This window comes from Pleurodeles waltl, chromosome 12, assembly GCF_031143425.1.
Source record: "Pleurodeles waltl isolate 20211129_DDA chromosome 12, aPleWal1.hap1.20221129, whole genome shotgun sequence".
In the NCBI taxonomy this organism is placed as follows: domain Eukaryota; kingdom Metazoa; phylum Chordata; class Amphibia; order Caudata; family Salamandridae; genus Pleurodeles; species Pleurodeles waltl.
In genome coordinates this window covers 287,086,141-287,113,473 of record NC_090451.1, presented here as the reverse complement: position 1 = coordinate 287,113,473, position 27,333 = coordinate 287,086,141, and the positions used below count along the sequence as shown (strand labels likewise).

Below are 27,333 nucleotides of genomic sequence, written 5' to 3'. Positions count from 1 at the left end.
GCAACTCGATGAGGGGCTTCTGGGAGTGCAGTGCTGGTACGGGGGTGGTGGCTGTACCTGTAGCTGGGGTGGTCACAGAAGTGTCCGCCACCACCAGGGAGCTTCCATAGGAGGAGGTATCCGTGTCAGAACTACTCTGCAATGTCAGGCCTGGCCTAGGGGAACCCACTGGCACACATCCCCCAACTGGATACAACCCTACCATGCGTAAGTTGTAATGAGGGACACTGTCGTCACCGCCTTGTGGCTGCTGTGATGCCCTCAAGTGTCCATCCAGCTCAGGATAGGCCACCGCCAGTATGCGGGCCATCAAGGGGTTCAGGGTTCGATGGGCACCCCTTCCTCGTTGGGAGGCCATCCCCAGATGGGCCTCCCCCTTCTTCCATGCCCAGCATCTCAGGTCCTCCCACCATTTGCAACAGTGGGTGCTCCGCCTGCCATAGAACCCCAGGGTCCATACCTCCTTGGTGATGACACGCCATATACCCCTCTTTTGATGGACGCTGACCTGCAAAGGCAAAACACACAGGAAAATGGATTTAGACAAACAGTTCTGCCTGTTGAACATATGGCCAACCATACCTATTTCCATCACCATTTACACACACATGGCCCAGCACACAACCTGTACGCCACCCAGAGGACATCCAGTCACCCGCTAACACAAGGCCTTCACACACACAACTCCATGCATTCATGCCACATGCACCGTGCCCACAGTGTACTCACCTGTTGGTCTGGAGGCCCATACAGCAGGGGCTCTTTCCACGGTTACACAGGCCATGGTAGGTTCTAGACATAGGTCACAGCAGCACATGCAGTGTAGGTCCTCTCCTGTGGAAGGTCAGGTAGCAAGTGAGGAATCAGATAGAAAATGGCGGTCACGTCTGTGGCAGTGCATACCGACACTGCTGGCGTAGATCACCATTGGCCACTGTACCCCAGAGAGCCCAATTATGACCAATGAGGAGTTGCACAGCGGTTCCCGACCGCCTCCCGCAATGGTGCACAACGTCAGCGGAATTGCCTCACTTTCACCTGTCCCTCCACACAGGACAGGCAGATGTCATTTCAGGGAGAGGGGGGCAGACCCTGGAATAATGCTGCGTCGCAGGAGGTATTTGGACATACTGGAGAAATCACAATGACCCATTACAAGTTTACAGGATGCAAAGTTCTGTTGTAGCTCCATTGTTCAGTTTGTGACTGGCTCCTCACTCGTGTCCCTTAGATTCCTATTGCTGCGGATGAATAGGAGATGGAGACATACCCCCATGTACAGACCCCTGGTGGACTTGGCAACACTGGAGGACAGGCACATTATCATCACCTATAGACTGGACAGCGCCACAATCACAGAGCCATGTGCCCAATTGGAGCCTGACCTGATATCTGCTATCCGTCACCCTACTGGGATCTCCCCTCTGGTGCAAGTGCTATCTGTGCTCCATTTCCTGGCAACTAGTTATTTCCAAGTGACAGTGGGCTTGGCAGCAGGAATGTTACAGCCAATGTTCTCAATAGTGCTAACGAGTGTTGTCTGCCCTGATTAAACACATGTGCAGCTACATTGTTTTCCCCCAGGTTGAAGATTTTGCCACAGTGAAGGCTGAGTTATATACAATGGGACCTATCCCCAACATAATTGGGACATTTTGCAGTTGTCCCCCCGCCAGAATGAACAGCTGTTCAGGAATCTGAAGAGTTTCCAATCTATGAATGTACAGATGGTGTGCCTTATGGACCAGTACATCTCCCATGTCAATGCTAAGTATCCTGGGTTGGTGCATGATGCCTTTGTCCTGAGGAATAGCAGCATCCCAAATGTAATGGGCCAAATACAGAGGCACAAGGTGTGGCTAATAGGTTAACCCTGGTGCCCACCCAGTATATGTTGGTGTATGGTTATGGTGTGGGCCATATGGGATAGTGGGTGACTAAATGTTGTCCCTCAATATTTCAGGTGACTCTGGTTACCCCAACCTATCATGGCTGCTGACCCCTGTGAGGAATGCCAGGACAAGGGCAGAAGAAAGTTTTAATGAGGCACATGGGCAAACCAGAGGATAATTGAAAGGACCTTTGGCCTTCTGAAGGCCAGGTTCAGGTCCCTCCATCTGACAGGTGGATCCCTGTGCAACTCACCCAAGAAGGTCTGCTAGATAGTGGTGGCATGCTGCATGTTGCATAACCTGGCCTTCAGACATGTACCATTTATGCAAAGGGAGGAGGCTGGAGATGCCCTTGTGCTAGCACTAGACCCTGTGGACAGTGAGGATGAGGAGGTAGAGGATGAGGATGAGGACAATACTTCCAACGACACACAGGTAGGACAGTGTTACTTCACATTTCAATGCATTAGTTTGAATATCTGTGGCACTGGCATGCTGATATTTCCGACTTCTATGCTCACCTACGTTTCCCTCTGGCAATTCATATTGCAGATGTTGGTGACCTCACATATACTCCTGGTGTGATCACTGCAGCCAGCTACAGGTCATTAATCTATGCTCATTTTCTGTACAGTTGATTTGCAATGTTTGTACCTGTTTCAATGAATACATTTTCATATTTGATATACATGACATACTCCAAACTTCTTTTTTTCCCCAAGGGTGTTTATTGAAGTGCTACAATATTGAGGGGCAAGTGCAATGGGATGGCCTGATGATGGAGGAAAGTCCAGGGTATTGTTCCATTCTGTTTGTAGTACCAGTGCATTGTCCAAGGGAAGGAAGGGGAGCAACAGCAGTTCAAGGTGGACAGGGTGACAGGGTGGGACACAAGGGTGACAACCAGGAGAGTCTCATTTCCTGGCGGGGTCTTGGCAAGTGTCTCTGGCTTCTGTCTGGATGGCAGGGAATGTTTGCGGGGTGGTTCTCCTTCTGCAGGGGAAGGGGTGCTGGTGGCCTGTGAGTCCTGTGATGAGGCCTCCTGTCCACTAGCGGCAGCGGAAGTGGAAGGCTGTTCGGATGTCTGTCTAGTGGCAGGGGCCCGCTATTGTGAGACTGCCTCCATCATAATATTGGCCATGTCTGCCAGCACCCTTGCTATAGAGATCAGGGTGTTGTTGATGGCCTGCAAGTCCTCCCTGATCCCCTGGTACTGTCCATCCTGCAGCTACCTGTTCTGGTGTGGGTACGCTTGGTGCATGCTGTGGTGATGTTTTCTGATGGGGGAGGCTCTGTGGTGATGTGTGACTGGGCCTGGGTAACTGGCTGTCCAGAGGTCCCTGATGGGCCAGGTAGGTCATCCAGATCCTGAAGACCAGAGTTGCTGGGCCTCTTCAGTTAGGGGACTGGATAGTGCTGGACCTCCTCTCCAATGACATTGGCTGGGGTACCTGTGGGGATGTAACTGATGTATTATGGTTTCTGTGTCTGACATATCGTGCATCTGTGGCTTCCCCTCTATGGTTGTATTTGCCCTGGCAGCTTTCACTTGTGTACGTTGGTGTATGGTGGGATAGTTAGTTCTATATAGTGTGCATGCTTTAGTGATGAGTGTCCATGCAGGGGTGTGAGTGGTGTCCATGCATTGGTAGAGCATGCAGGGCTTGGCATTGGGATGATTGAGATGTGATGGTGGGATTTGTGGGATGGAGTGGAGTGATGGGAGTGAGGGTGGGGGGTATGGTTGGCATGCAGGTATGGGGTGGTAGTAGTAGCGAGTTGACTTATAGAAGTCCAGTCCTCCTCCTACTCCCGCCAGGTCCTCAGGATGCAGGATTGCCAAGACTTGCTCCTCCCATGCTGTTAATAGTGGGGGAGGAGATGGGGGTACACCGCCAGTCCTCTGTACAGCGAGCTGGTGTCTTGCTGCAATGGAACGTACCTTCCCACATAGGTCGTTCCACCTCTTCCTGATGTCATCGCTAGTTCTGGGGTGCTGTCCCACAGCGTTGACCCTGTCCATGATTCTACGCCATAGTTCCATCTTCCTAGCTATCGATATCGGCTGCACCTGTGCTCCAAATAACTGTGGCTCTACCCAGGTAATTTTCTCCACCATGACCCTTAGCTCCTCCTCTGTGAAATGGGGGTGTCTTTATGGTGCCATGGGTGTTGTTTGAGGTGTGTAGGTGAGGGTGTGTTGGGTAATGTGTTGGGGTGTGTGATGTGGGGTGCGTGAGTGGTGTATAGGTGTGAATAGTGTGTGGCTCTAATTGTGTCAATGGTCTTGGTGTCTTTCTGCTGGCAATGGTTTGAAATGATAAAGGGTTGTGGGTAATGTGGGTGAGTGTTTTATAGTGGTGTGGCTGTGGTATATGTATGAGTGTCAAGTGTTTGTTGTTTGAATTGTCCAATATGGTGGTGTTTTGTTTGTGTGTGTCCATTTTGAGCGCAACAGTGTGTACCACCATTGGTTTATCGCCGTTGAATGTCTGCCATGGTGATTCGTGGGTCATGATGTGATGAGTGTTGTTCTGTTGGCGTAACGGTGTGAGTTTTGATACCCCCATTTTATCACTGACCTTTGGTGTGGCAGACTTGTGTATGTGGCTGAATACTGACAGATTGGTGTGTGTGTGTGTCATAATATGGTGAACGGATATTCGCCGCAGCAGCAGGAAGTTGGCGTCAGTCAGCGTGCAGGTAAGTGGGATTTACCACCAATGTCATAATGAGGGCCTATATGTTTTGTTGAATGCTGTAAAGTGCTCATGATTCCTCTGTAGTGTAATGCCTCACTAATCCTGTTAATGTCCAGTCCATAAAAACCCTCCCAAGACCAACAGTGATGAGCCACTGCATTGTCTGAAGATCCGGGCGCCCAGCTGGACCTGGTGACACAGTGTCTTCTTTTCGTTCCCTTTTGTCCAATCCACCTTCCATTTTGGGGGTCCTGCTGGGGTTCCTGGCGCCATATCTGCAGCATTGAGAGGTACCCCAGGAGGTCAGGGGGGCACTCATCACTCCTGCATATGTCCTGCTTTTCAAGTGAGTATTTGCGCCATACGATCAATCCAATCCTACCCACCCCAATCTAATAAATCACACTCAAATCAACCCCACTCCAATCCAATCAAATCCAATCCAATCCACCTCACTTCAATCAATCCACCTCACTCAAATCCAATCCACCCCACTCTAATCCAATCCACACAACTCCATTCCACCCAGTCAAGTCCACCATACTCCACCTCACTCCACCGCTCCAAATCCACCCTTCTCAATCCAATTCACCCCACTCCAATCCAATCAATCCACTTCAATCTCAACCTACCCCAATCCACCTCAATCCAATACAGTCCAGCCCAATCCAATCCACCCCACTTCAGTCCAATCTTCCCTACTCCACTCCACCCCACCCCACTCCAATCCAATGTACCCCACTCCCATCCAACCCACCTCACCCTACTCCCATCCAACCAACTCCAACCCACACCATCTAATCCACCCTACTCAATCCAATTCACCTCACACCAATCCATCACCATCAATCTCAAACCACCCTACTCCAATTCACTCCACCCCAATGCAATCCACCCTACCACACTTCAGTCCACCCCACCCAGTTCAAGTCACCCCACTCCAATTCAATCCATCCCACTGCAATCTACTCCACCTAAATCCAACTCACCCACCTCATTCCAGTCCAATCCAACCCACCTCATTCCAATCCAACCTGACCCATTCCGATCCAATCCAATCCAACCCAATCCAATCCTCCACATTCTAATCCAATACAATCCACCCCACTCCAATACAATCCATTGCAACCCAATTCACACCACTCCAATCCAGTTCCACCAACCCCACTCCAATCTATCCCACTCCGATCTATCCCACTTCAATCCAATACAATCCACCTTAATCCACCCCACTCTAGTCCAATCCACCCAAATCCAATCCATCCTACTCCACCCCAGTCCAAACCACCTCAATCGACACACACCAATCCAATTCACCCCACTCAAATCCAATCCAACCCACTCCAGTCCAATCCACCCCACTCTAATCCAATCCAATCTAACACAATCATCCCCATCCAAATCCAGTCCACTCCACCTCATTCAATCCAAACCACCACAGTCAAATCCACCCCACTCCAAACTACCTCACTCCACCCCAGAAGATCCACCCCATCGCACCCCAGCCCAGCACACCCCAATCCAATCCTGACCACCCCAATCCATCGACCCCACTCCAATCAACCCCACTCAATTAATTTCTCCTCACTTCAGTCCAATCCGTCTCCAATCCACCCCACTCCATTACACCCCATTACACTCCATTCCACCCCACTCCACTCTATTCCACCCAGTCCAGTACTCTAAATTAAACCCCACTCCAATCTACCCCACCCAATCCTCCCACTCCAATTCAACACACCCTACTCCAATCAAGTACACCCCACTCCCATGCACCCCACTCCAATCCACCCCACTGAAGTCCAGTCCACACAACCCAGTCAAATCTACCCCATTCCAATCCAGTCTACCCCATTCCAATCCGCCCACTCCAGTCCAATCGCCCCCACTCCAATCCACACCACCCTACCCCCATCTAAACTACTCCAATCCAATTACCCATCTAATCCATCCTGTTCAATCCAATTCACCCCACTCCAATCAAATCCACCCACCCCAATCCAATCCACCCACCCCAATCCAATCCACCCCACCACATTTCAATCCACCTCACCCAGTTCAATCCATCCCACTCCAGTCCACTCCAATCCAATCCAGTCCACCTCACCTCAGCCCACACCACCCTATTTCAATCCATCCCACTCCAATCCAATCCACCCCACTCGGCTCAAATACATCACAATACACACCACTCTATCCCAATTCACTCCACTCCACCCCGTACAGTCCACCCCACCCCAGTTCAATCCACTTCACTCCAACTGAATCTATACAACGCACTCCACTCCAATCCATTCAAGTCCAGTCCACCGCACAACAGTCCAATCCACACAATCCAATCCACCTCACTCCAGTTCAATCCAGTCCACCACTATCCACCCTACTGAAATCCAATCTACTCCGCCCACTACAGTTCACCCCACTCCAAACCACTCCAATCCAATGCACCCCAATCCAACACACCCAGTCCTATCGATCAAATCCAATTCACTCACTCAAATCCTATCCACCCACCCAAGTCCAATCTAACCCACCTCACCCTTATTTAATCCACCCAAATCAGTCCACACACTCCAATCCACCCACTCCATTCAACCAACCCTACTCTACCCCAATCCAATAATCCCATTCTACTCCAATCTGATCCACCCCACTACTTCAATCCACTTCAACCCACTCCACCCTATTCCACCCCACCGTTCTACACTCCCCTCTATGGCAGTGCACTCCACTGTACTACTAAACTCTACTCCCTTCTACTTAGCTTTACAACACTCTAATCGCCAAACTCTGCTTTACAACACTCTACTCCCCATACTCCACTCTACAAAAACTCTACAACACTCTACTCCAACAAATCCACTCTACCTCACTCTACTCCCCAACACCACTCTACCACACTCCAAGCCACCACCGTTTTGCCATGTTGAACAGCTGCCACACTGGTGTATAACATGGCAAAAACACATTGCCAAGTCAATAGCTTGTGTATAGGCAAAACCTAGTGGCTTTGCCAATGTTTGTTTCACTTTCCTTTTAGTGTTCTAAAGTCAGTTTCGGGGGTTCCATCTCTATGTTTCTGTGTGACTACATTATGGGACAGTTCTAGATAAAAACGTGGCTAGTGTGGCTTAACCAATCTGCCGAGTTAAAAATAAGAACAAGTTTGCAGTTTGCAAACATCCAATAGATCATGTGATATTCTCATAGGTGGGAAGTAGAGGGAAGATGCAGTCACAGGCAGCTGATAGGAGGGATGATGGAGGGCAATCACAGTGTTTTATAAAATATGGGAGAACAACTCCGTAAGCTTCGATAATATGTAGTATCATTCTCGAATAAAATCACTAGCTGTGCGCATTCAGAGTGTACTCTTACAGGACTGATATGCTTTTACAAGGAGGGGTCAGCAAGAAACTGGTATACATGGAGTATGCTAAACCGATTTTAAAATCTACATATTTTATAATATTGACAGTGCCAGTATTTTCATAGCAGTTACAAGATGATCGCAAGATATCAGACTCCAGTTATCAGTAAGTCCGGAGGAAATGTTAATAATGCAAGTACAATTTGTATAATGTTGTGTTACGTTTTCATAAAACTATGCCATTAGGCCACAGTGCCTAATTTTTTTTGCCGCAAAATTCTAACACGGGAACAAAGCAAACAAGCTGAATTCGACCGGCTGTTATTTAGGGCAATTGTAGTTTGGCACTATTTATTTAATATGAAATGCATCCCAAATAGTGCTAATGGTGGATTTTCATTTCACATAATTTTCCTAAAAATTCAAGTAGTAAAAAGCAAATTTCTCCAAATCTGTAACCCATAAATATTTATTGTATAAATACTTAAAACATGATTTATACACAAGTACATAGAATCTGGTCATTTGAATCCTGAAACGTAAAAGATAAACTGAACAAAAATGATAAAATTATTGAAAAAATGGCTTCATGTTAAAAAAAACAGAAATTAGTTTAAAGTGCTTCCACCTATTATATAGAAACATATGCATTTGTAGTGAGCGAAAACCACACTCAGACTCTCAAAAAGCTCTAACGCAAAACAGTTGTTTTAAAAATTGAGAGCCATCTGGCCCTCACCATTAAACTTGAAGGAGGTGAAAAAAAGCAATCCAAGTCACTTTCTGAAACAATAAAAAATGAACAAATTGGCATAATGCCATGAAGATAGCAAAACTCTATTTTTTTCACCAATAGGACTTTGCCTTCAGAATATCCATGATGCCAAAAACTAAAATTTGAAAAAATAAATCCTCATGGGACAATTGAGGAACACAATTTCACGACGAGATATAAATCAAAGGCAAAAAGCCATGTCCAAATTTAAATTAATGCATAAAAAAGGAAACAGTTGCTCGTAATAGTGTTGTCATAATCATTACAACGCTAAGCATTTTTCAAATGTCTTAAATTTTAGCTAAATTGGCCCTACATAGCATAATAAACTTCAATATTTTATTTTCTAAAATTGTATTTTCGCTGGCACTCTTAGCTATTTCACTTTGTTATGGCTGCAAACTGCTTGCCACCCATTTAAGTTTCAAGACATTCAGAAGTTACACTTACTTTTCCAAATTCTGTCAGGCCGGTGTTTCTTGGGTAAAAATGATGCAATCCGTGTGCTGATGTCTCTGCCCTTTATAGGAAGATAAAAAATAAAAAATAAAAAAATTAGAAATGCCAGGTCTTTGGTTTGCGGAACATTTTGATCCATGAAAAATGTACTCTATTCCATTACCAAAGATTTGTGAGATGCAATTTTTATGTAAAAAAAAAACAAAAAACATAATGTTGATCAGAAGGTCTGATTCCCCGACACTACTCAAAGCTTCCTGCAGGTTTTAATGCAGCAGGAAGGGAAGCATTCCACTTAGAGGCTGAAGAAAGTTAACAGGCAAGTCTCATTGTGGGCCAACAAAGAACCCAGCATCTTTTGCCTTTTCTACTTGACCCCCTTAGTCACAGTCGCGGCTTGCAGCGCGGGAAAGGCGCAGCGCATGCTGGATGGAGTGAGGGGGGGGGACACAAAACAAATGGGACAAAATGATTATTTATTTTTTTAAACTTGCCTTGCTGTGAGTTATTGCACCGTGCCGCTCCGCTGGCTCCAATTGCAGGCACAGGCCCTGCGGCCAGTCCTAATGCTGCTTGCATGCTGCAGGCAGCATGAAAGCAGCGTTAGGATTGACTGGAGCACCTTGGCTTGGTCCTCTAAGGCAGACTGGGAGCCTCTGCCTGCTGTCTCCAACCCGGCAACACAGTGCTGGGTGGGAGAGAGCTCAGTGCATATGTGTGCTTGGCCAGCCTGAGACGCCCGCCAAAGACACAATCGCAATGAGAGGAGTGCTGTGCACTCCCCCTCCGTCCCTGTCACCATGGCCCCACCCTTTTAACAATCAAATGATAATCAAAACAATTTATTATCATTTTATTGATAAAGATTTGCAGCTGCGCTGCTAGCGGGGGTGTTTTGCTCTTCCATCATCGCGACGGAGACGCTGCTGCTTAGTCACCTCCGGATGCATTGTGAGGCATTTCAGATGAACACAAAACATGCAGCAGTTCTGGCCCTCCCAAACACTAGTATGCTGGTTACTTATCTGGCCCTGGGAAATTTGGAGAATTGTGTTTAGCATTTTTTGTACTGCAAAAGAGGAATTATGCCACCAGATGTATGACCTTTTGTTTTGCTACTCATAATTTGCAATCTATTTGGGAATCGCAAATTGCGAGTCGCAAAACAAAATGTAAAAGAGTGTTAAGTACACTGTTTGCGATTCCCAATGGGGTCGCAAATGACCTACCTCATCAATATTCATGAGGTAAGTCGCAATTTGCGACCCCACTGGGAATGGCCACATTCACAGGGATGGTGGCTTGCTGGGGACAGCAGACCACCATGTCTGACTGCTTTTTAAATAAATCATTTTTTTTTTAAATGCAGCCTGTTTTCTTTAAAAGTAAACGGAATGCATTGCAAACAAAAAAATTAAAAATGTATTTTCATTTCTTCATAGCACTCAGTGGTCCATGGGACCACTACCTACTCTGAAAAAATATCTGCGCTTCCATTCACAAATCCCTTCCAGTTTGTGAATGGGTTAACACCAATTTGAAATTGGTGTCAACTACAATTGTTTTGCGACCCCATTCCTGGTTGCAAAAAAATCATACTTACCATTAATATTCGTTATTAGGAAGGGACGCCCTGAACACGCCCCTTCCTTATACCGCATCACAAAACCCAAATTGCGATTCAGTAATAAGTTACCAAATCGGAATTTGGACTTTGTACATTCCAAGAAACATTTTTCTAGTCGCAAAGTGAATCTGCCCGTTTGCGAATAGAAAAATGCTTTGTACATTTGGCCCTTAATTTTTCGCTCTTTTTGCAAAAAAATAATAGTGCACCTATCTAGCGAGTAAGTAATACCATGCGTCACAGAAAGCACATTTTGTCTTTCTTCCACAGAGAACAATAACTAAATCTGTTATTGCTATACTTTGCACTATAAGATAAGCACTGCCTACTGGAAGAGGTGTAGAAAGTCACTGCACAAAAACTGGCAAGGTAGGAATAGAGAGATCTGAGGGTTAACTGTGGTAAATTCATGAAAGAGCCGTCCAATATAAGGCAAACACAGTACACGATTTCAAAAGAAGCAGATGAACAACAATCCCTCGTAAATCAATGTAACGCAGAAGAGACCGACAGGTTTAGGAGGCGGGGTCTAGGCCAGATTTTTAGGACACTATGATAACATAAGTACAACATAAAACAACTAAATGGAGCTGAGTTAAATAGTGGGTGGTCATCCTACATAATTTGTCACTACAGCCTGCAGTCTTGTCATATGCTGGGCACCACTGATGTGTGTCTGCAAACAGGAGGCAGGAATTGGGAACAATAAATTGGACAACAGGCCTCATTCCTCAATTTTATCATACCAATGAAGCTTACTCTATGAATTTAAAGAAAGCTATGATGTCATATTATTACACAGAAAACGTTCACCAGACAGCAAGGTTATGCTCTGAATATACACGCTTCATTCCTTTTCAAAGAAGAGCACAGGCACTTCTCAGACCATATCGGTCCTTCTCGTCTTTAGGCCTACTTGCAGTTATGTATTCTTTATTTGCAAGCACCGACTATGCAGCTAGACATGTACAGAATGACTGACGTTTAATAACCCAGAGACTTATAAAATACTTCTGTCCTTCAGCCACAAACACTGAAAATAAAAAAATCATGTTTTCAGGAGCTTAAGTTTTTTAGAAGTGTTTGGAAGTTCTTAAAAGTTGATGCTGTGGACGTTAAAGCCTCTGGGAAGAAGGAAATGGATGACTGCGAACAACTCCGCAACAATTACGTCGTGTAGAATCGATAGGGATGCTCTGCTGTCGATTATTAGATGATTTCTGAGTTGCTGCACATGGAGGCAGTATTCTTTGAAACACATTTTTGTGTAGAATGGTCATGGATTACCAGATTTTTTACAGTTGTTTTTCAGAAAGTCATCCATAGATTATATAAGGATTTAAATGTATTATTTACTCAACTGGTAGCCAGGTTTTAACTGTCTGTTATCCTTGAAGGTTAGACACTTTTGCTGTATTACAGTAAGGCACTCTGGCCCCTGTATATACTGTCATTTTTTGACACAAAAGCGGCGCAAATTTACAAAACACATTGATATTTTGTAAGTTTGCACCGCTTTTGAGTGAAAAAATAACGCAAATGTGGCACTAAAAAGTATAAATATGGCCCTCTGTCCCTATTAGTGCCTCGGTGCACCTCTACCCACATGTGCTGAGCGCAAATGAGGCAGTGCATCCTATTAATAATGCACTGCACTACACTGGGGGCAGCTGCAATCTGATGCTGCCCTGTGGGCAACACATTAGTGAACAACGGACTGGCTAACTGAAGATTCTGGTCCACCTTTCACAGTGCAGGCCGCATCCAGTCTGCATTTCCAAAAGAGACAGCGATCTCCCTGCAAGCGGGTGAAGCAAGTGACCTCTCCCTTCTCACCTGGCCATGCCCCATGCAAATGTGGGAATGCCCCTGTAGAGTAGCACTGGTGCTTCATATGTACTTGAACTATCTGTATTACAGAAGGGTCTGCACAAGCAAAACATACAAAACTCTGCTACACACAATATACTAAACCAAACATGCCAAAACGTAGTATAACTTATCACACACTGCTGCAGCTTAGCATACCTCAATTATTGACCCACACTACATCACATCACATCATACATCTCATGACCACTCCACACCATATTGCATAACTACATCCCCTACAACTCCACTGAATGCAATCTATAATGCACTTTACTGCAACATTCCACACCACACTACATAAGATAAATATATATATCTCTATCACACAATAGGCCATCCGAAATCTCTTCAGAACTGCACCATAGTACACTACATCATTCAAACTACGAGACCATAGTACAGTCACTCTCGTCCACACCATCTCCCATCACAATACAAGAACTCCCTGCACCTTGCTATAGCCCACCGATGACACATCATACCAAAATACTTCATACATCAATGGATCACAATACACCACATCATACTCACACCACCTACAACCTTTTAAAATGTATTCTGCCATTAAACACACAGCAACACTTTGTACAGCACTGCTTCACTCAATTGCAAACCACAAGATACCTTGGCATCACTTAACAAAAATCATTAGACTATCTTTTTGTCGCACATTACATTATACCACACTGTACAGCAAAACATGAACCACCCAACACAGCATCGTTGTGTCATATCACATAGCACCATATCACGCTATATTAACTTGCCATCCGCATCACATGGTTTAGTGCATCATACAACCCAACACAATATCCTACCCATACAGCCTGCAACAGATTATATACTCCCCTTTCCATATCACACTAAATCACACCATACAACACCCCATTCCAAAGTACCACAAAATAACATGCCTTGATACAATACACCACTTTAAAGCGTAGTAAAGCTACTACCTGTACTACATCACCTCTCAACATATTGCAGCATCACATTATAATAATGCTACACTCGTAACAAAGATCAGATCACATCTCAGCACACCACAACACGCTACACTGCCATACACCACCACACCAAATGCAAATCATTTCACAACATACTGATAATCACTAAAGATGGGCAAGCCACTTAACTTAGTGAAGTCCAATTGGAATCTTGAGCCAAATGTGAGCTGAGCCTTCATGTGTCTTTTACCTTAAGCCCAATCAGGTTCCCTAAATAGACTGTGGCGGCACATCAGCAACAATGCTACACCAGTGCTCCAAGGCAGAGCCACTTAGCTGTGGGTAATTGCTGTCTCAACATTTCTCCTTGTTCCATCATCCATGGAATATCTTTAGGTTGCACCAGTCAGTTGTTCAGCGACATTTTAAGGCATACGCAAAGTGAGTAGTTGCCTAGGACCCTCACTGTATAATGCAACAGTAAAGGGAACAGAAAAGTCAAAAATAAAATAAAGTTGTGTTTATCCACTGATCTTTACTTTTATTCCCCCTACCTCACCTACTCCTCTCTCTAGCTAAACTTCTTTATGCCTCACCTTTCCTTTCCTTACATCTCTCTACTTCATTATTTCACCTTCACATTTATTGCTCGATTAATCGTATTCTCTTGCTTACTTATCCATGCCTCAACTCTATTTCTCTAATTCAGTCTTACTCCCCTGCCTTTACCTGCCTCTACCTGTGAATCTGTAAATCACCTCCTCACCACTCTTTATCTTTCTATCTACTACTTTATCTGTGTAACATATACTTCTTTCTATCAACTCTCCCTTCCTATCTGGCTTCACCCCTCCTTATCTCTCTACTTCTATCTCTCGCTCTATTCCTTCTAACGTAATGTTTACTGCACTTCCTTCTTTTTACTTTGTCTTTCTTTCTACCTTTGTCCACTCTTTCTACCTCATTTCTTTGCTCTCCCCCTCTCTGCACCTCTTATTTTACTTCATCACTACATACCCACCAATCACTAACTCCCCACCCTTCTCTCTGACTAACTTCTCTATGTCCCTATCTTTTAAACTACCTCTGTCATCTCTTTTTACAACCCTCTACCTCTTATTCTCGGCTTCACCTCTTTCTTCCTCATGTTGCTCCTTTTACTCAACCTCACCTCTTTCTGCCTCATCTCTCCTTGCGTCTACCAAATCTAACTATGTCATCTCTTACAATGCACCTCTTTTTACCTCACCTATCACAATAAAACTCTCAATAAAACCTCTCTCTACCTTACCACTTTCTACCTCTCTCTACTTCTCATCTCTGGCACTATCTGTGCCTACCTCTACATCTTCGCCCTCTCTCACCACCTTTTTTCACTGGCCAACATCATGCACTTTACTGTTCTGCTACCATCTCGCGTTCCTGTATCTCTTTTCAGTCTTTTCAGCTTTCTCCCAAAATTATGTTACTGTACTTCACATCTCTGCTTATCTCGACATCTCTCTACCTCACCTCTCTCTTAACCTCATTTCTCTCTCTACTTCATATTTACATCAATACTTTTTCTTTCTATCTCATCTCTCTGTGTAAACTTTCTAAATGAAACATCTTAATTTACCTCACAATTAGCTCACTGCTTTACCTCTCCACATCCCCCTTTCTCTTTTTAGTGTCTACTTTACATTTATTAGTATTTTACTTTTCCCCCACTTTCTCACTATTAATTTCCTTTCATTGCCTCTTCTTTCTCTCATCTTTGTTTATGCATCTCCAGTTCAGCATCATTATACCTCACCTGCCCATGCATCATTCTCTTTATACCACTCTGTCAGCTTTCTCTATTCCACTCTTTCTACCTAACCCTCTCTTTTCCTCTGAATCAGAAATCTCTCTTCATCTTCCACACCTATCTTTCTAGTTCACATTTATTCTCTCTTCACCTCATCTATCTCTACGTGTCTGCCTTACCATTCTCTTTAAATACCCCCTCTTTTTACACCTCAGTGCTTATTTTGTTGCTCTCTACCACACCATACACTCCGTAACTTGCATTTCTTTATGTTTTCCACTACCTCATCCATCTACCTGTCTACCTCTGCCTCTCTCCAAATCGTTCTGCCTTACTACTCTCTATCCGAGCCCTCTCTGTATCCCACCACTCACTCTCTTCCTACATGTCCTTCACCCTATTCCTAACTCTATGAATGTCACTATAAAACATTACCCATCTCTATGCTTCTCTTTTCTTTTTCTGCCTCCCTCTTCCTCCTCTTATTTCTACCTACCTCAAATTTCTCTCTTTATACTACATCTCATCATACTTCACACATTTCTCTACCTCAACTCTATTTCTACCACACATTTTCTTCTGCTTCACCTTCTTCACCATACCTGTGCCTTTCCCATTTTCTTTCTGACTTTCTGTCACTTTCTGGGATGCTTCTTTCCCCTGGTGCCTGGCAGGTAGCCTCACTTCATTGTCTATGGTTTCATTGTGTAAGAGGCAGAGTGTTACCACTGGCCCACAGTACACGGAGCACTTAAAGCACTGATAGCAATTGGGTGAATCCACACTTTCACACTTTATTCTGCATTTCTATTTGCTCACTTTCTAAAGTTGTAAGTCTCATTCTTCCACGACTCTCAACATTTTCTCTGGTAAGGGACGCTCACAGTAACAAAGAGCCTTTAACACTTTATTATGTACAGGGGTCAACAGGAGATTTGACAGGTGGAGAATGACCGAGAGAAAAGCAGTGTGAGGGAAGGGAAAAGACGCTGATGAGAGAGCAGAAAATGTAGAAAGAAAAAGTGAGGATGGTGAGGAAAGGACAGTGAAAATAGCGAGAAGAGTTAATACAGAGTGAAGAGAGGTAGACATGGAAGAACGTGAGGGTGAGGAGAGATGGAGGAAAGTAAGAGGGGAGAAGACAGGCCTACATTTATTCTACATTTAATTCCCACAGGGAGGATGTTCATTGTGTGCTCATAGTGAAGACAGCAACACTAAATGAGACCAGCCGATTCTACTCCTCTCTAAAGAAAACATATAGCACTATGTAAATTACCTCACCTGACCACCCAATTCAACATACTACATATCATCACACAACTCACACTAAACCTCTTGCCACATCCTACCAAATCACATCTCATTGAGGAACACACTTCTCACATCCTCTCACACACCATTACCACACCACCCTCATCATGTAGCACCATACCTCAACTACATGTCAAACTGACCCACTATGCACTACTAAATGAAGTTCCACATGGGAGGCTGTGCATGTTAGCAGCCAATGTTATGCAATGCGTAACACTGTACACCCACCTCATACTGATATTAAACCTTGCCCTAAAATGTATCAAATTTGAATTCTTAAATTCTCTGCAGTTACTGGAAACCAATTCCGTAAAACGTTTATAGGTAGAATGTGGAGATTTCATCTGCTGATTTTCAAGGGGCTTTATCTGTTGGGGTAGAATTTCTAGATAGAAGGGGTTGAAAGGAATAACAGATCTGCTAGCAAGTAAGTTATCACAAGGGGCAACAGTGGGTATCTCAGTAATGGGGGAAGGATTACCATTCTCATAATGCACAGCTGATTCTGACGATTGACTCTGCAGCCCTGGGCTGGTAACTTTACTTATGATTTTGACTAGTCTCCAGAACAGGAACCCAGGAAAAGAAGAACTAGACAGAAAGTTCTCCATAAGAAATGAAAGCCTGGGATACGGAGCTTGAGTAGTCTTGGAGGACACAAAGCAAGATAAATTGAAAAATGTGAGTTACAAACAACAATACAATTATTGTGGAATAATGGGAAAGGAAACCCAGACATGGATATATAAAGGGACTCAGAACAGTGGGCTATGGAAACTTTCCAGTGAGCTGGAAGCACTAAACACCATAATAAAGCTACAATGAACCTAAACTAATTGGGAAAATAGTATTTGTGGACAGACCAGTCCAATTTATAATGAGACAGAAACAAATTGTTACAGTGGGTTTGGCCCATCGGTTCCGTGGCAAAGAACGAATCAGCCCAGAAAAGATAAACTCAGCCTCAAGCATTGCGCTGCAACCACTTTACCTTGCATTCATTTTGAACGTATAGAAAGTGCACAAGTCCACCCATTTGGTAAGTGGCCCACTCAACAAATTCATGATAACATCACCACAGCTGTCTCTGGTGGACAGAAATATAATTCTTGTTCCAGACTAGTACTAATTTATAAAGCCAGCAAATACACAATACTATTCATTACCTTATTATTGCTTAACAACCCTGAGGTTCAGCTACCCACAGTGCATCCATAAATAGCGAGCAGAAGATTTTATTAGGGTGAAGCACTCAAAACCTCAGTTTAAAGTGCTTCACACTACCAGATTCTTTTTGTCAATTGCTTACCACCTAATACCCTGCAAAGACAATCAAAGACACAGACCAGATCCACATGTGTGCCAATTGATTGCAGGATTCCCCCCACTCCATACCACCAAATAATTTCCTGCAGGGAACACCGTGGGGAAAGCAATAACATTCTACATCTTTTAATCAAAAGTTCCTCTGGCTGAGGATTAAAATTACAGACCTAAATCTGTCCATGAGACCAAGAAGGTGGCGAATGCCCTGCTGTAAAAAAAACATACTTGCATAGTGTTTTCCAATATGAATGGTCTATTCACAATTTAAGTGATTCGTTCATTACTACAGCCCACTGAAACCCAGTTTACTATGTCATCAAGACTACAATAATATTAATTACATTAACTCCATAAGAATTGGAAGTAAGGGATATATGTATTTTACCAGGGCGTATTACAGGTGTGTGTTAAGGACATATACCGAACACCCAGGTCATAGTACATCCGCAGGGTCGCTAGACTGCTGTCAATGGAATGTCCTCCCTCGATGCCAATCAGACAAGCTATCTTCTTACTTTTCTCAATACCTAGTTTTGAAATAAAGAACAATGAAGATCTTAACTGTAGAGTCAAATGCAACCTAATCAAAGGGTAAGGCAAATTTAATTGTACAGCTTTTTTAAGCTAAACACGTTTGACATTTAAAACCTGTGAAACTATTTCAGAAAAAAATCATTACCAGCCATTGTTGGAAGAAGATAATGTTCTACTTTCCCCACTGAAAACTGATAATATGTGAAACATACAATTAAAATTTGTAAAATACCCACTTGGTGAACACTCTCATGTCATCCCCGAACTCCCATTGATTAACAAGTATGTATGTGCTATATAAAATGATTAAATATATACTTCTTACTTATTTACAGTCACCACTAAGTAATTATAGTTATGGCAAAGTTTTAATAGGAAGAGCTATTTTGTTTTGCTAATACATCATTACTTGCTATAGGAAAATTTCTCTCCAATACAGAAAAAAACAGTTGAACATAATTATAGCAAATTTGGCAACAAGTTATAGATCTGTGCTTTTGTGATTTGGCGTAAATCCGTTCAGCTGTTTTTGAGAAATCAGCATTTAAATGAGAACGTGGGTGGGGCATGAAGGGGTTAAAAGTTACAGATATCTGAATTGTAGGGTACAGCTGGAGGTTGGTGGCTACACTACAGGGCCTGGCCAAAGTCATCTGTTATGTCACCAATATGTCATTTAACATTTCATGAGTGATGAAAAATATGAGGTCAAGCAGTGCATGATAAGGGAACAAGTCACAATTCATTCTCTAAAATATAAGTGGGCAATTTCATTGTTAGTTTTATTTATTAAACATAAGTTCTTATCTTATTCCAACACCTAACTTTAACCAGTTTATCCTTTAATTTTTGTCAGTGAATCTAATTTCCTTATAATAAGTGTTAGAGCTTATTTGCAAACCTAATTATGTCACTTTAATCTTTGTTTTTTTGTGAAAATATATACTTACCAGTAATTTCAAACCTTTTATAATGTGGAAAAGAGATCTTAACTGTTATTTCTCATCATTCATAGTGCTGGATATATTTGCAGAATATTAATCTTCTCAAGCAAATAAAAAAGTTAAATGCATCAATAACAGATCATTCTGTCTTTTTTTCAGAACTGGTAAAATAAATGTGATTTCACAATTGGGAGGGGGCGGGTTGGTTGCTGTGGTCAGTCCCCTGCTGTGCATTGACGAAGGTCTGTAATGATTTTTTCAGGCCTCCAGCACTGGAAGTGGCCTTTATTTAGTGGGATAGCCAAAACCAGCAGACTGTAAAGTTATTTTAGAACATTATACCCTCATGGGGTGGAATCTTCTAATGGCCTTATAGTCCACAGGACCTCGCTATTCCAGCCGACAAAGGCTCACTCCCTTGATATAGGTATTTCTTGTTTTGAAGTTGGGGCTATAAGACTAATATTTGCCTTTAATGGTTAGTATTGCCTAATATATTGGGCTGTGAGGCTATATTAACATTAAGAGACAGACATGACAAACAATGTAATTTGTTCTATCCTTTAACAAAACAAGGTGGTTCTACAAAAACCTTTGCTCTTTGGGCAGTTTTGAACATTTTTAATGTTGTCTTTTTTGTGGGGGGGATTAATTGAAAAATAAGAAGAAAACAGCATCAGAATTTCAGGGAAAAACAAATTTTTTTCCACATGGCTTCATGATCAGCCACTTGCTTTCATGATCTGCGGCACTTGAACAGACAATAATTTTCAACAGTCAATGTGCAACAGCCCAGTCAGTCCTTACGTATGAACTGTTTGCATCTCTACGTATGAACTGTTTGCATCTCTGTGTTGTGAACTAAGAATATCTGCTTGAACAGTAGCTCTAGCCTTAAGTCTCCGTAAAATGTAGAAGGTCCCACCTCTTCATCATGTTACTGTTTTGCCATACTAACCTAGCGGGCTGCAGTGCCCTTAAGGGTTTGAGTATTCAGGAAGTTCTGAAAAGATATTGTTTTTGGCTCATGGCTAAAGTCTCTCACATACATTTACAGTTTTGGTAGATTCTGTCTACTCTTCTTCAGGAGCACGGAAGACCTCCTACACCATTGATTCAGGAGGGTCCTCATTAACTTCTCCAGATATTCATCTTGGCCAAAATTATTCCTGAATATAGTTAATCCCACCAAAATGGAAAACTAACAGAAAAAAGAACAGAGGGCATTAGATGCAATCTCTTTAGTCTAGATGACCTGTACTCACAGGTGCAGCTTCAGAAAATGATATTATTCCATTCACCTCTGCAGCACCTCAATCGAGGCCTGAGAAATGACCAGTGGTGTGTCAGTTATTCGAAACATCCACTGGGCCCCCAAAATACATGCACAAGAGGTTACATGCTCTTTGTGCAACCTGGTGCTGGATAGGGGAAAGACTGTGCAATACTCCATGGGAACACACCGCCACGCTCAAAATACACACACTCAAACAAAACAACACCACATTGAACAATTCAAACAACACACACCTGACACCCATACACACACCACACCCACACCACTATAAAACACCCACCCACATTACCTACAACACTTTACCATTACAAACCATTGGCACGAGATAGACACCACGACCACCAATGCATGGACACCACTCACAGCCCTGCATGGACACCTATCAATAAAGCATGCACAGTAGAGAGGATCAGCTATCCCACCACATACCAACGTACACAAGTGAAAACTGCCAGGGCAAATACAACCAAAGAGGGCAAGCCACGGATGCAAATATATCAGACACAGAAGCAATAACACAGTATTTACATCCTCACAGGTACCCCAGCAAATGAGAGCGGAGAGGAGGTGCCAGCAATATGTCCAGTCCCCCAACAGAAGAGGCCCACAGTGATGATAGCAACTCTGGACTTCAGGATCTGGGTGACCAACCTGGCCCATCAGGGTCCTCTGTACATCCAGTTACCCATCCCAGTCACACACCACCACAGAGCCTCCCCCATAAGGCAACACCACCACAGCACCCACCCCGTGTACCCATACTTCTGTCCCCAGAACACGTCAATCAGCAGTGGGTCCACCTCTACAGGGACCCCAGGGCACATCTCATACCCAAGACAATCAAGGTCCTGGGGTCAGTGGCAGTGGGCACACGGTTCAGGGGACAGAGGCACAGGACAACAGGGAAATTGGGAGGACTGCTGTGCGCCAGGGGGAAGACAGGCCCAGGGAATCGACTCTCCAGGAGGCACTCGCCAAGATCCTGGGAGCATAGCAACATTCCCAGGACACAATAAGCCAGATCCTGGACAATATGCAGGAGAACAGGCGGCTGCAGGAGGGACAGTGCCAGGGGATCAGGGAGGACTTGCAGGCGATCAACACCACCCTGGTCTCCATAGCAGGGGTGCTGGAAGACATGGCCAATATTATGAGGGAGGCAGTCTCACAACAACGGGCCCCTGCCACTAGCCAGACATCTGAACTGCCTTCCACCTCTGCTGCTGCTAGTGGACAGGAGGACCCGCCACAGGACCAAGAGGCCACCAGCACCCCTCCCCCTGCAGGAGGAGGATCACCCCACAAACGTTCCCTGTGATCCAGACTGAAGCCAGAGACACTTGCCTAGACCCCCTCCAGGAAATGAGACTCTCCTGATTGTCATTCTTGTGTCCCACACAGTCACCCTGTCCACCTTGAACTGCCATTGCTCCCCTTTCTATGTTCCCTTGAACAATGCATCCGTGCTACAAATAGACTGGAACAATACCCTGGACTTTCCTCCATCATCACCCTATCCCATTGCACTTACCCATATTTTTCTTAGTACTTCAATAACACCCTTGGAAAAAATAGACGCATGGAGTATGTCAATTTTTAAAAATATTTATTCATTTAACCAGGTTCAAACAATGCAATTCAACTGTACAGTATGTTAATGACCTGTAGCTGGCTGCAGTGATCACACCAGGAACTATTGTGAGGCACCAACATCTGGAAAATGAATTGCCAAAGGGTACAGTAAGTGGGCATAGAAGTGGGAAACAACAGCATGCCAGTGCCACAGAAATTAAAAATAATTACAATGAAATGTGAAGTTACACTGTCTTACCTGTTTGTCATTGGAAGGACTGTCTGATGAATGCTGTTCTTTTGTCCTCATCCTCTGCCTCCTCATCCTCACTGTCCACAGGGCCCACTGCTGCCACACGGGCATCTCTAGCCTCCTCCTCCTGCAGAAAAGCCACATGGTGTCTCAGGGCAAGGCTGTGCAACATGCCACTGTTATCTGGCAGACCTTCTTGGGTGAGTAGCACAGGGATCCACCTGTTAGATGGAGGCACCGGAACCTGTCCTTAAGGAGGCCAAAGGTCCTTTCTATAATCCTTCTGATTCGCCCATGTGCCTCATTGTAACGTACTTCTGCCCTTATCCTGGCATTCCTCACAGGGGTCAGCAGCCAAGCTAGGTTGAGGTAGCCAGAGTCACCTGCAAATATTGATGGACAACATTTAGCCACACACTATCCCATATGGTTCACAGCATACCATACACCAACATATACTGGGTGGGGACCAGGGCTCACCTATTAGCCACACCCTGTGCCTCTGTAGTTGGCCCATCACATTTGGAGTGCTGCTATTCCTCAGGAAAAAGGCATCATGCACCGACCCAGGATACTTAGCATTGACGTTGGAGATGTACTGGTCCGCCAAGCACACCATCTGTACATTCATAGAGTGGAAACTCTTACGATTTCTGTACACCTTTTCATTTTGACAGGGGGACAAATGCAATATGTGTTCAATCAATCACCCATATTTTGTTGGGGATATGTCCCATTGCATTGAACTGGGCCTTCATTGTGGCCAAATCTTCCATCTGGGGAAATACAATGTAGCTGCACATGTTTAATCAGGGCAGACAACACTCTTTAGCAAAACAAAAGGATGATGGACGGAGTGCTAAACAATGCAAACACTCACCCCCAGTCACAGATCTGGGTTTAATCCATCGTTCTTTTGCTCACCATGCCACCCCAGTTTGGACCCAGCCATATGCAAATCAGTCTTGACCCTGATCCTCATTGGAACAGTCCAGCCCGAACTGCCAAGCCAAGTCCTCCCTGGACCGGAAACAAGCATCCTGGGACCGGTTTCAGGGTTTCACCCTTCATCAACCAGGCTAGCTTGAATCCAGTGGCACAGTGAGCAAGGGACCCACGTCTGGGCATACCCTTCCCACTTAGGGCAACTTTAGCAAAACAAAAGGATGATGGACGGAGTGCTGAACAATGCAAACACTCACCCCCAGTCATAGATCTGGGTTTAATCCATCATTCTTTTGATCACCGTGCCACCCCAGACAACACTCTTGTCGGCACTATTGAGAATATTGGCTGTGACATTCCTGCTGCCAAGCTCACTGTCACTTGGAAAGAATCAGTTGCCAGGAAATAGAGCACAGATAGAACTTGCACAAGAGGGGGAATCCCAGTGGGGGGATAGCAGATATCAGGTCAGGCTCCAATTGGGCACACAGCTCTGTGATTGTGGCCCTGTCAAGTCTATAGGTATTATATGCCTGTTCTCCATTGTTGCCAAGTCCACCAGGGGTCTGTACACAGGGGTATGTCTCCATCTCTTATTCATCTGCAGCGGTAGCAATCTATGGGGCAAAAGAGTGAGGAGCCAGTCACAAGCTGAACAATCGGGCTACAACAGAACATTGCATGCTGTTAATTTGTAATGGATCAGTGTGAATTGTCCAATATGACTACATTTAAACAGTGTCGCAGCAATTATCCAGGGCTTGCCCCCACCCCTGAAGTGGCGTCCACATGTCCTGTGTGGATGGACAGGTGGAAGTGAGGTAATTCCGCTGACGTTGTGCGCCGATGCTGGAGGTGGTCGGAAACCGCCGTGCAACTCCTCATTGGGTAACATTGGGCCCTCTGGGTTACAGTGGCCAATGGTGATCTACACTGGCGGTGACGGTATGCACCACCACAGATGTGACTGCCATTTTCTATCATATTCCTCACTTGCTACCTGATCTTCAACAGGAGAGGACCTACACTGCATACTTGTGCCTGGAACCTGCCATGGACGTGTGTGACTTGGGAAAGGTCCCCTGCCTTCAATTCGGTGGAGATGGAGAGACTGGTGGATGGGGTCCTACCCGAGTACAGACTGTTGTATGGGCCTCCAGACCAACAGATGAGTACACTGTGGGCATGATGCATGTGGCATGAATGTATGGAGTGGGGTGTGAAGGCACCATGTAAGGGTGGTGGGTGGATGTCCCCTGGGCGGCATACAGGTTGTGTGCTGGGCCATGTGTGTGCAAATGGTGGTGTGAAGGGGTATGGTGGGCCATGAGTGTAACAGGCAAGACTGCTAGACTAATACTATTTTCCTGTGTGTATTTCCTCTGCAGGTCAGCGACCATCAAAAGAAGGGTATATGGCGTGCCATCGCCAAGGCCGTGCGGACCCTAGGGGTCTACGGCAGGGGGAGCACCCACTGTCGGAAACGTTGGGAGGACCTGAGACGCTGGGCACGGAAGACTGTGGAAGCCCAGCTGGGGATGGCCTCCCAACGAGGAAGGGGTGGCCGTCAAACCCTGACCCCCCTGATGGGCCGCATACTGGCAGTGGTCCATCCAGAGCTGGATGGGCGCTTGAGGGCATTGCAGCAGCCACAAGGGGGCGAGTATAGTGCCCATCATTACTACTAATGCCTGGTGGGGTGGTATCCAGGTGGTGGATGTGTGTCAGTGGGTGCCCCTAGGCCATGCCTGACATTGCAGAGTAGGTCCCCTGGTAGCTAAGGTTTTGAAGGGATAGTTCTGCTACCTAGCTCGTAGGCATCCACTACTGGTCAGGGCTGTGTGGGACACAGGTGTGCTGGATTTGCGGGTGTGTGCACCTCCCCATGCCTTGGTGGCTAGCAATATCACTGGTAGTGCAATGCATAGTGCGTAGGCCTGTTCCCTGTGTGTGAGTGTGCTGTGTATGCCAACGGCGGTGTTGGTGCAGCCATTGACCAAATGTATGCTTTGTCTCTCCCCCCCCTTCTTGTTTTGTCACACTGCCTTTATGTGCATTAGTATCATCTGGCGGAGGAGCAGAGGCACCGGCGACAGAGGGAGCTGCATCCTACAGGACCCAGGAGGCAGAGTCCACCAACACTGGGACGGAGGGTAAGGGGAGCACCATGGCGGAGACTGGAGGGGACAGTTCTGACACAGATACCTCTTCTGATGGAAGATCCCTGGTAGTGGTGGCGGACACCTCTGTGACCACCCCAGCTACAGGTACAGCCCCACCCCCGTACCAGCACTGCCCTCCCAGCAGCCCCTCATCGAGTTGCCCGTGCCCGCTCACCCAGGAGGGTGGGCATCTCCTTCACACCAGGCACCTCAGGCCCTGCCCCAGAGAGCCCTGCTGCCATGGGTGAGGAGGCTATTGACCTCCTGAGATCCATCTCTGTAGGACAGTGAACCATTGTAAATGCCATCCAGGGGCTGGCAGCCCAGATGCAACAGACTAATGCATTCCTGAAGGGCATTCACACTGCCCAACAGAGATCAATCCAGGCTCTGGCCTCGGATGGCAGCCAATGTCCCTGTCCCCCCCCCCCTCCAACTTCCTCTTCCCCATCCCATTCTCCTCAACCCTGACCTATCCCAAGCACACAGGCAGACGAGCATACACACAAGACAACACACAAGAGTGGCTCAGGCAAACACAAGCACCACACTTTATCCCACAACCACCATCCAGATGCAGACATTGCAACATCTGCAATTTCCACTGTGTCCTTCTCCACCTCCACCTCCCGCCCAGTTCCATCTACACTCACACCTGCATGCAATACACCATCATCCACTACCAGCATCACCACCACACCTAGAAGAACACACACCTCCCTGGCAGACACTTCCACAACAGCCATGCACATGTCCCCTGTTTCCTCTCCCACTGTGTCTGTCCCCCAACTTCCAAGGTACACAAAAGCAAGCTGTCTGATGCCCAACAGCCATCCACCTCACAACAGCATCCAGCCCATGCACCTGCACCCAAAATCAGCAGACATTTCCTACAACCACTCCCTCTTCCTCCACTCCCAAACCTTCTCCCTCTACCTGCCCCAGTGTCCCTAAAAACTTTTCCTATCCACCATTGACCTCTTCCCTACCCCTCCCCCTGTCCTGCTCGTCTGGCCAGGGTGATGTCAGCGTGCCCAATCGTTAATAAGTAAACTATAAAGGGGACGCGTATACATTGATGAACCTTTTGATTCGCATGGAGTATCCTAGCTACGGTATAACCAATGTGCATCAATAATCAATACACAAACCAATAACCAATAAGCAAAACATTACTCAGTAGTTAATAACGTCAACATTCATGAAAAACCACAACTTCAATATACATATTAACAATTTTATTTCCCTATTAGTTATAATTCTAAGTTGAGGTTAAATCAAACTTGAACTTTATTCAAATCAACTCAAGATTAATTCATTAGTGCCCACCAATAACATAACCTAATCAGAACTTGAGAAAACATGAATTTTAATGCTTCAACATAAACCAATAACGATGAATATGTTAACATTAGTAGCAGAGTTCAACAAATCAGTCCATCATTCATTTGTCACTGTACATGTCAACGTCTCAGAATAATAAGAACCTACCTAACCCAGATTAGCATTAGCATGTCGACTTCATGCGCAAACAGTTTAAAACATAAATT

General features: G+C 45.1%; 1 protein-coding gene across 4 annotated transcripts in view; it reads right to left on the bottom strand.

Moving 5' to 3' along the window:
* LOC138267357 (dipeptidase 2-like) overlaps positions 1-27,333 on the bottom strand; it is a 527,669-nt gene that overhangs the window by 80,132 nt on the left and 420,204 nt on the right. For all 4 annotated transcript variants that reach the window (XM_069216259.1, XM_069216257.1, XM_069216255.1 and 1 more), the window contains 2 exons: positions 18,462-18,603; positions 9,190-9,259 (listed from right to left, as the gene is read on the bottom strand). In XM_069216259.1, the coding sequence (XP_069072360.1) occupies positions 9,190-9,259; positions 18,462-18,603 (212 nt within the window). The remainder of the gene's footprint in view (positions 1-9,189; positions 9,260-18,461; positions 18,604-27,333) is intronic.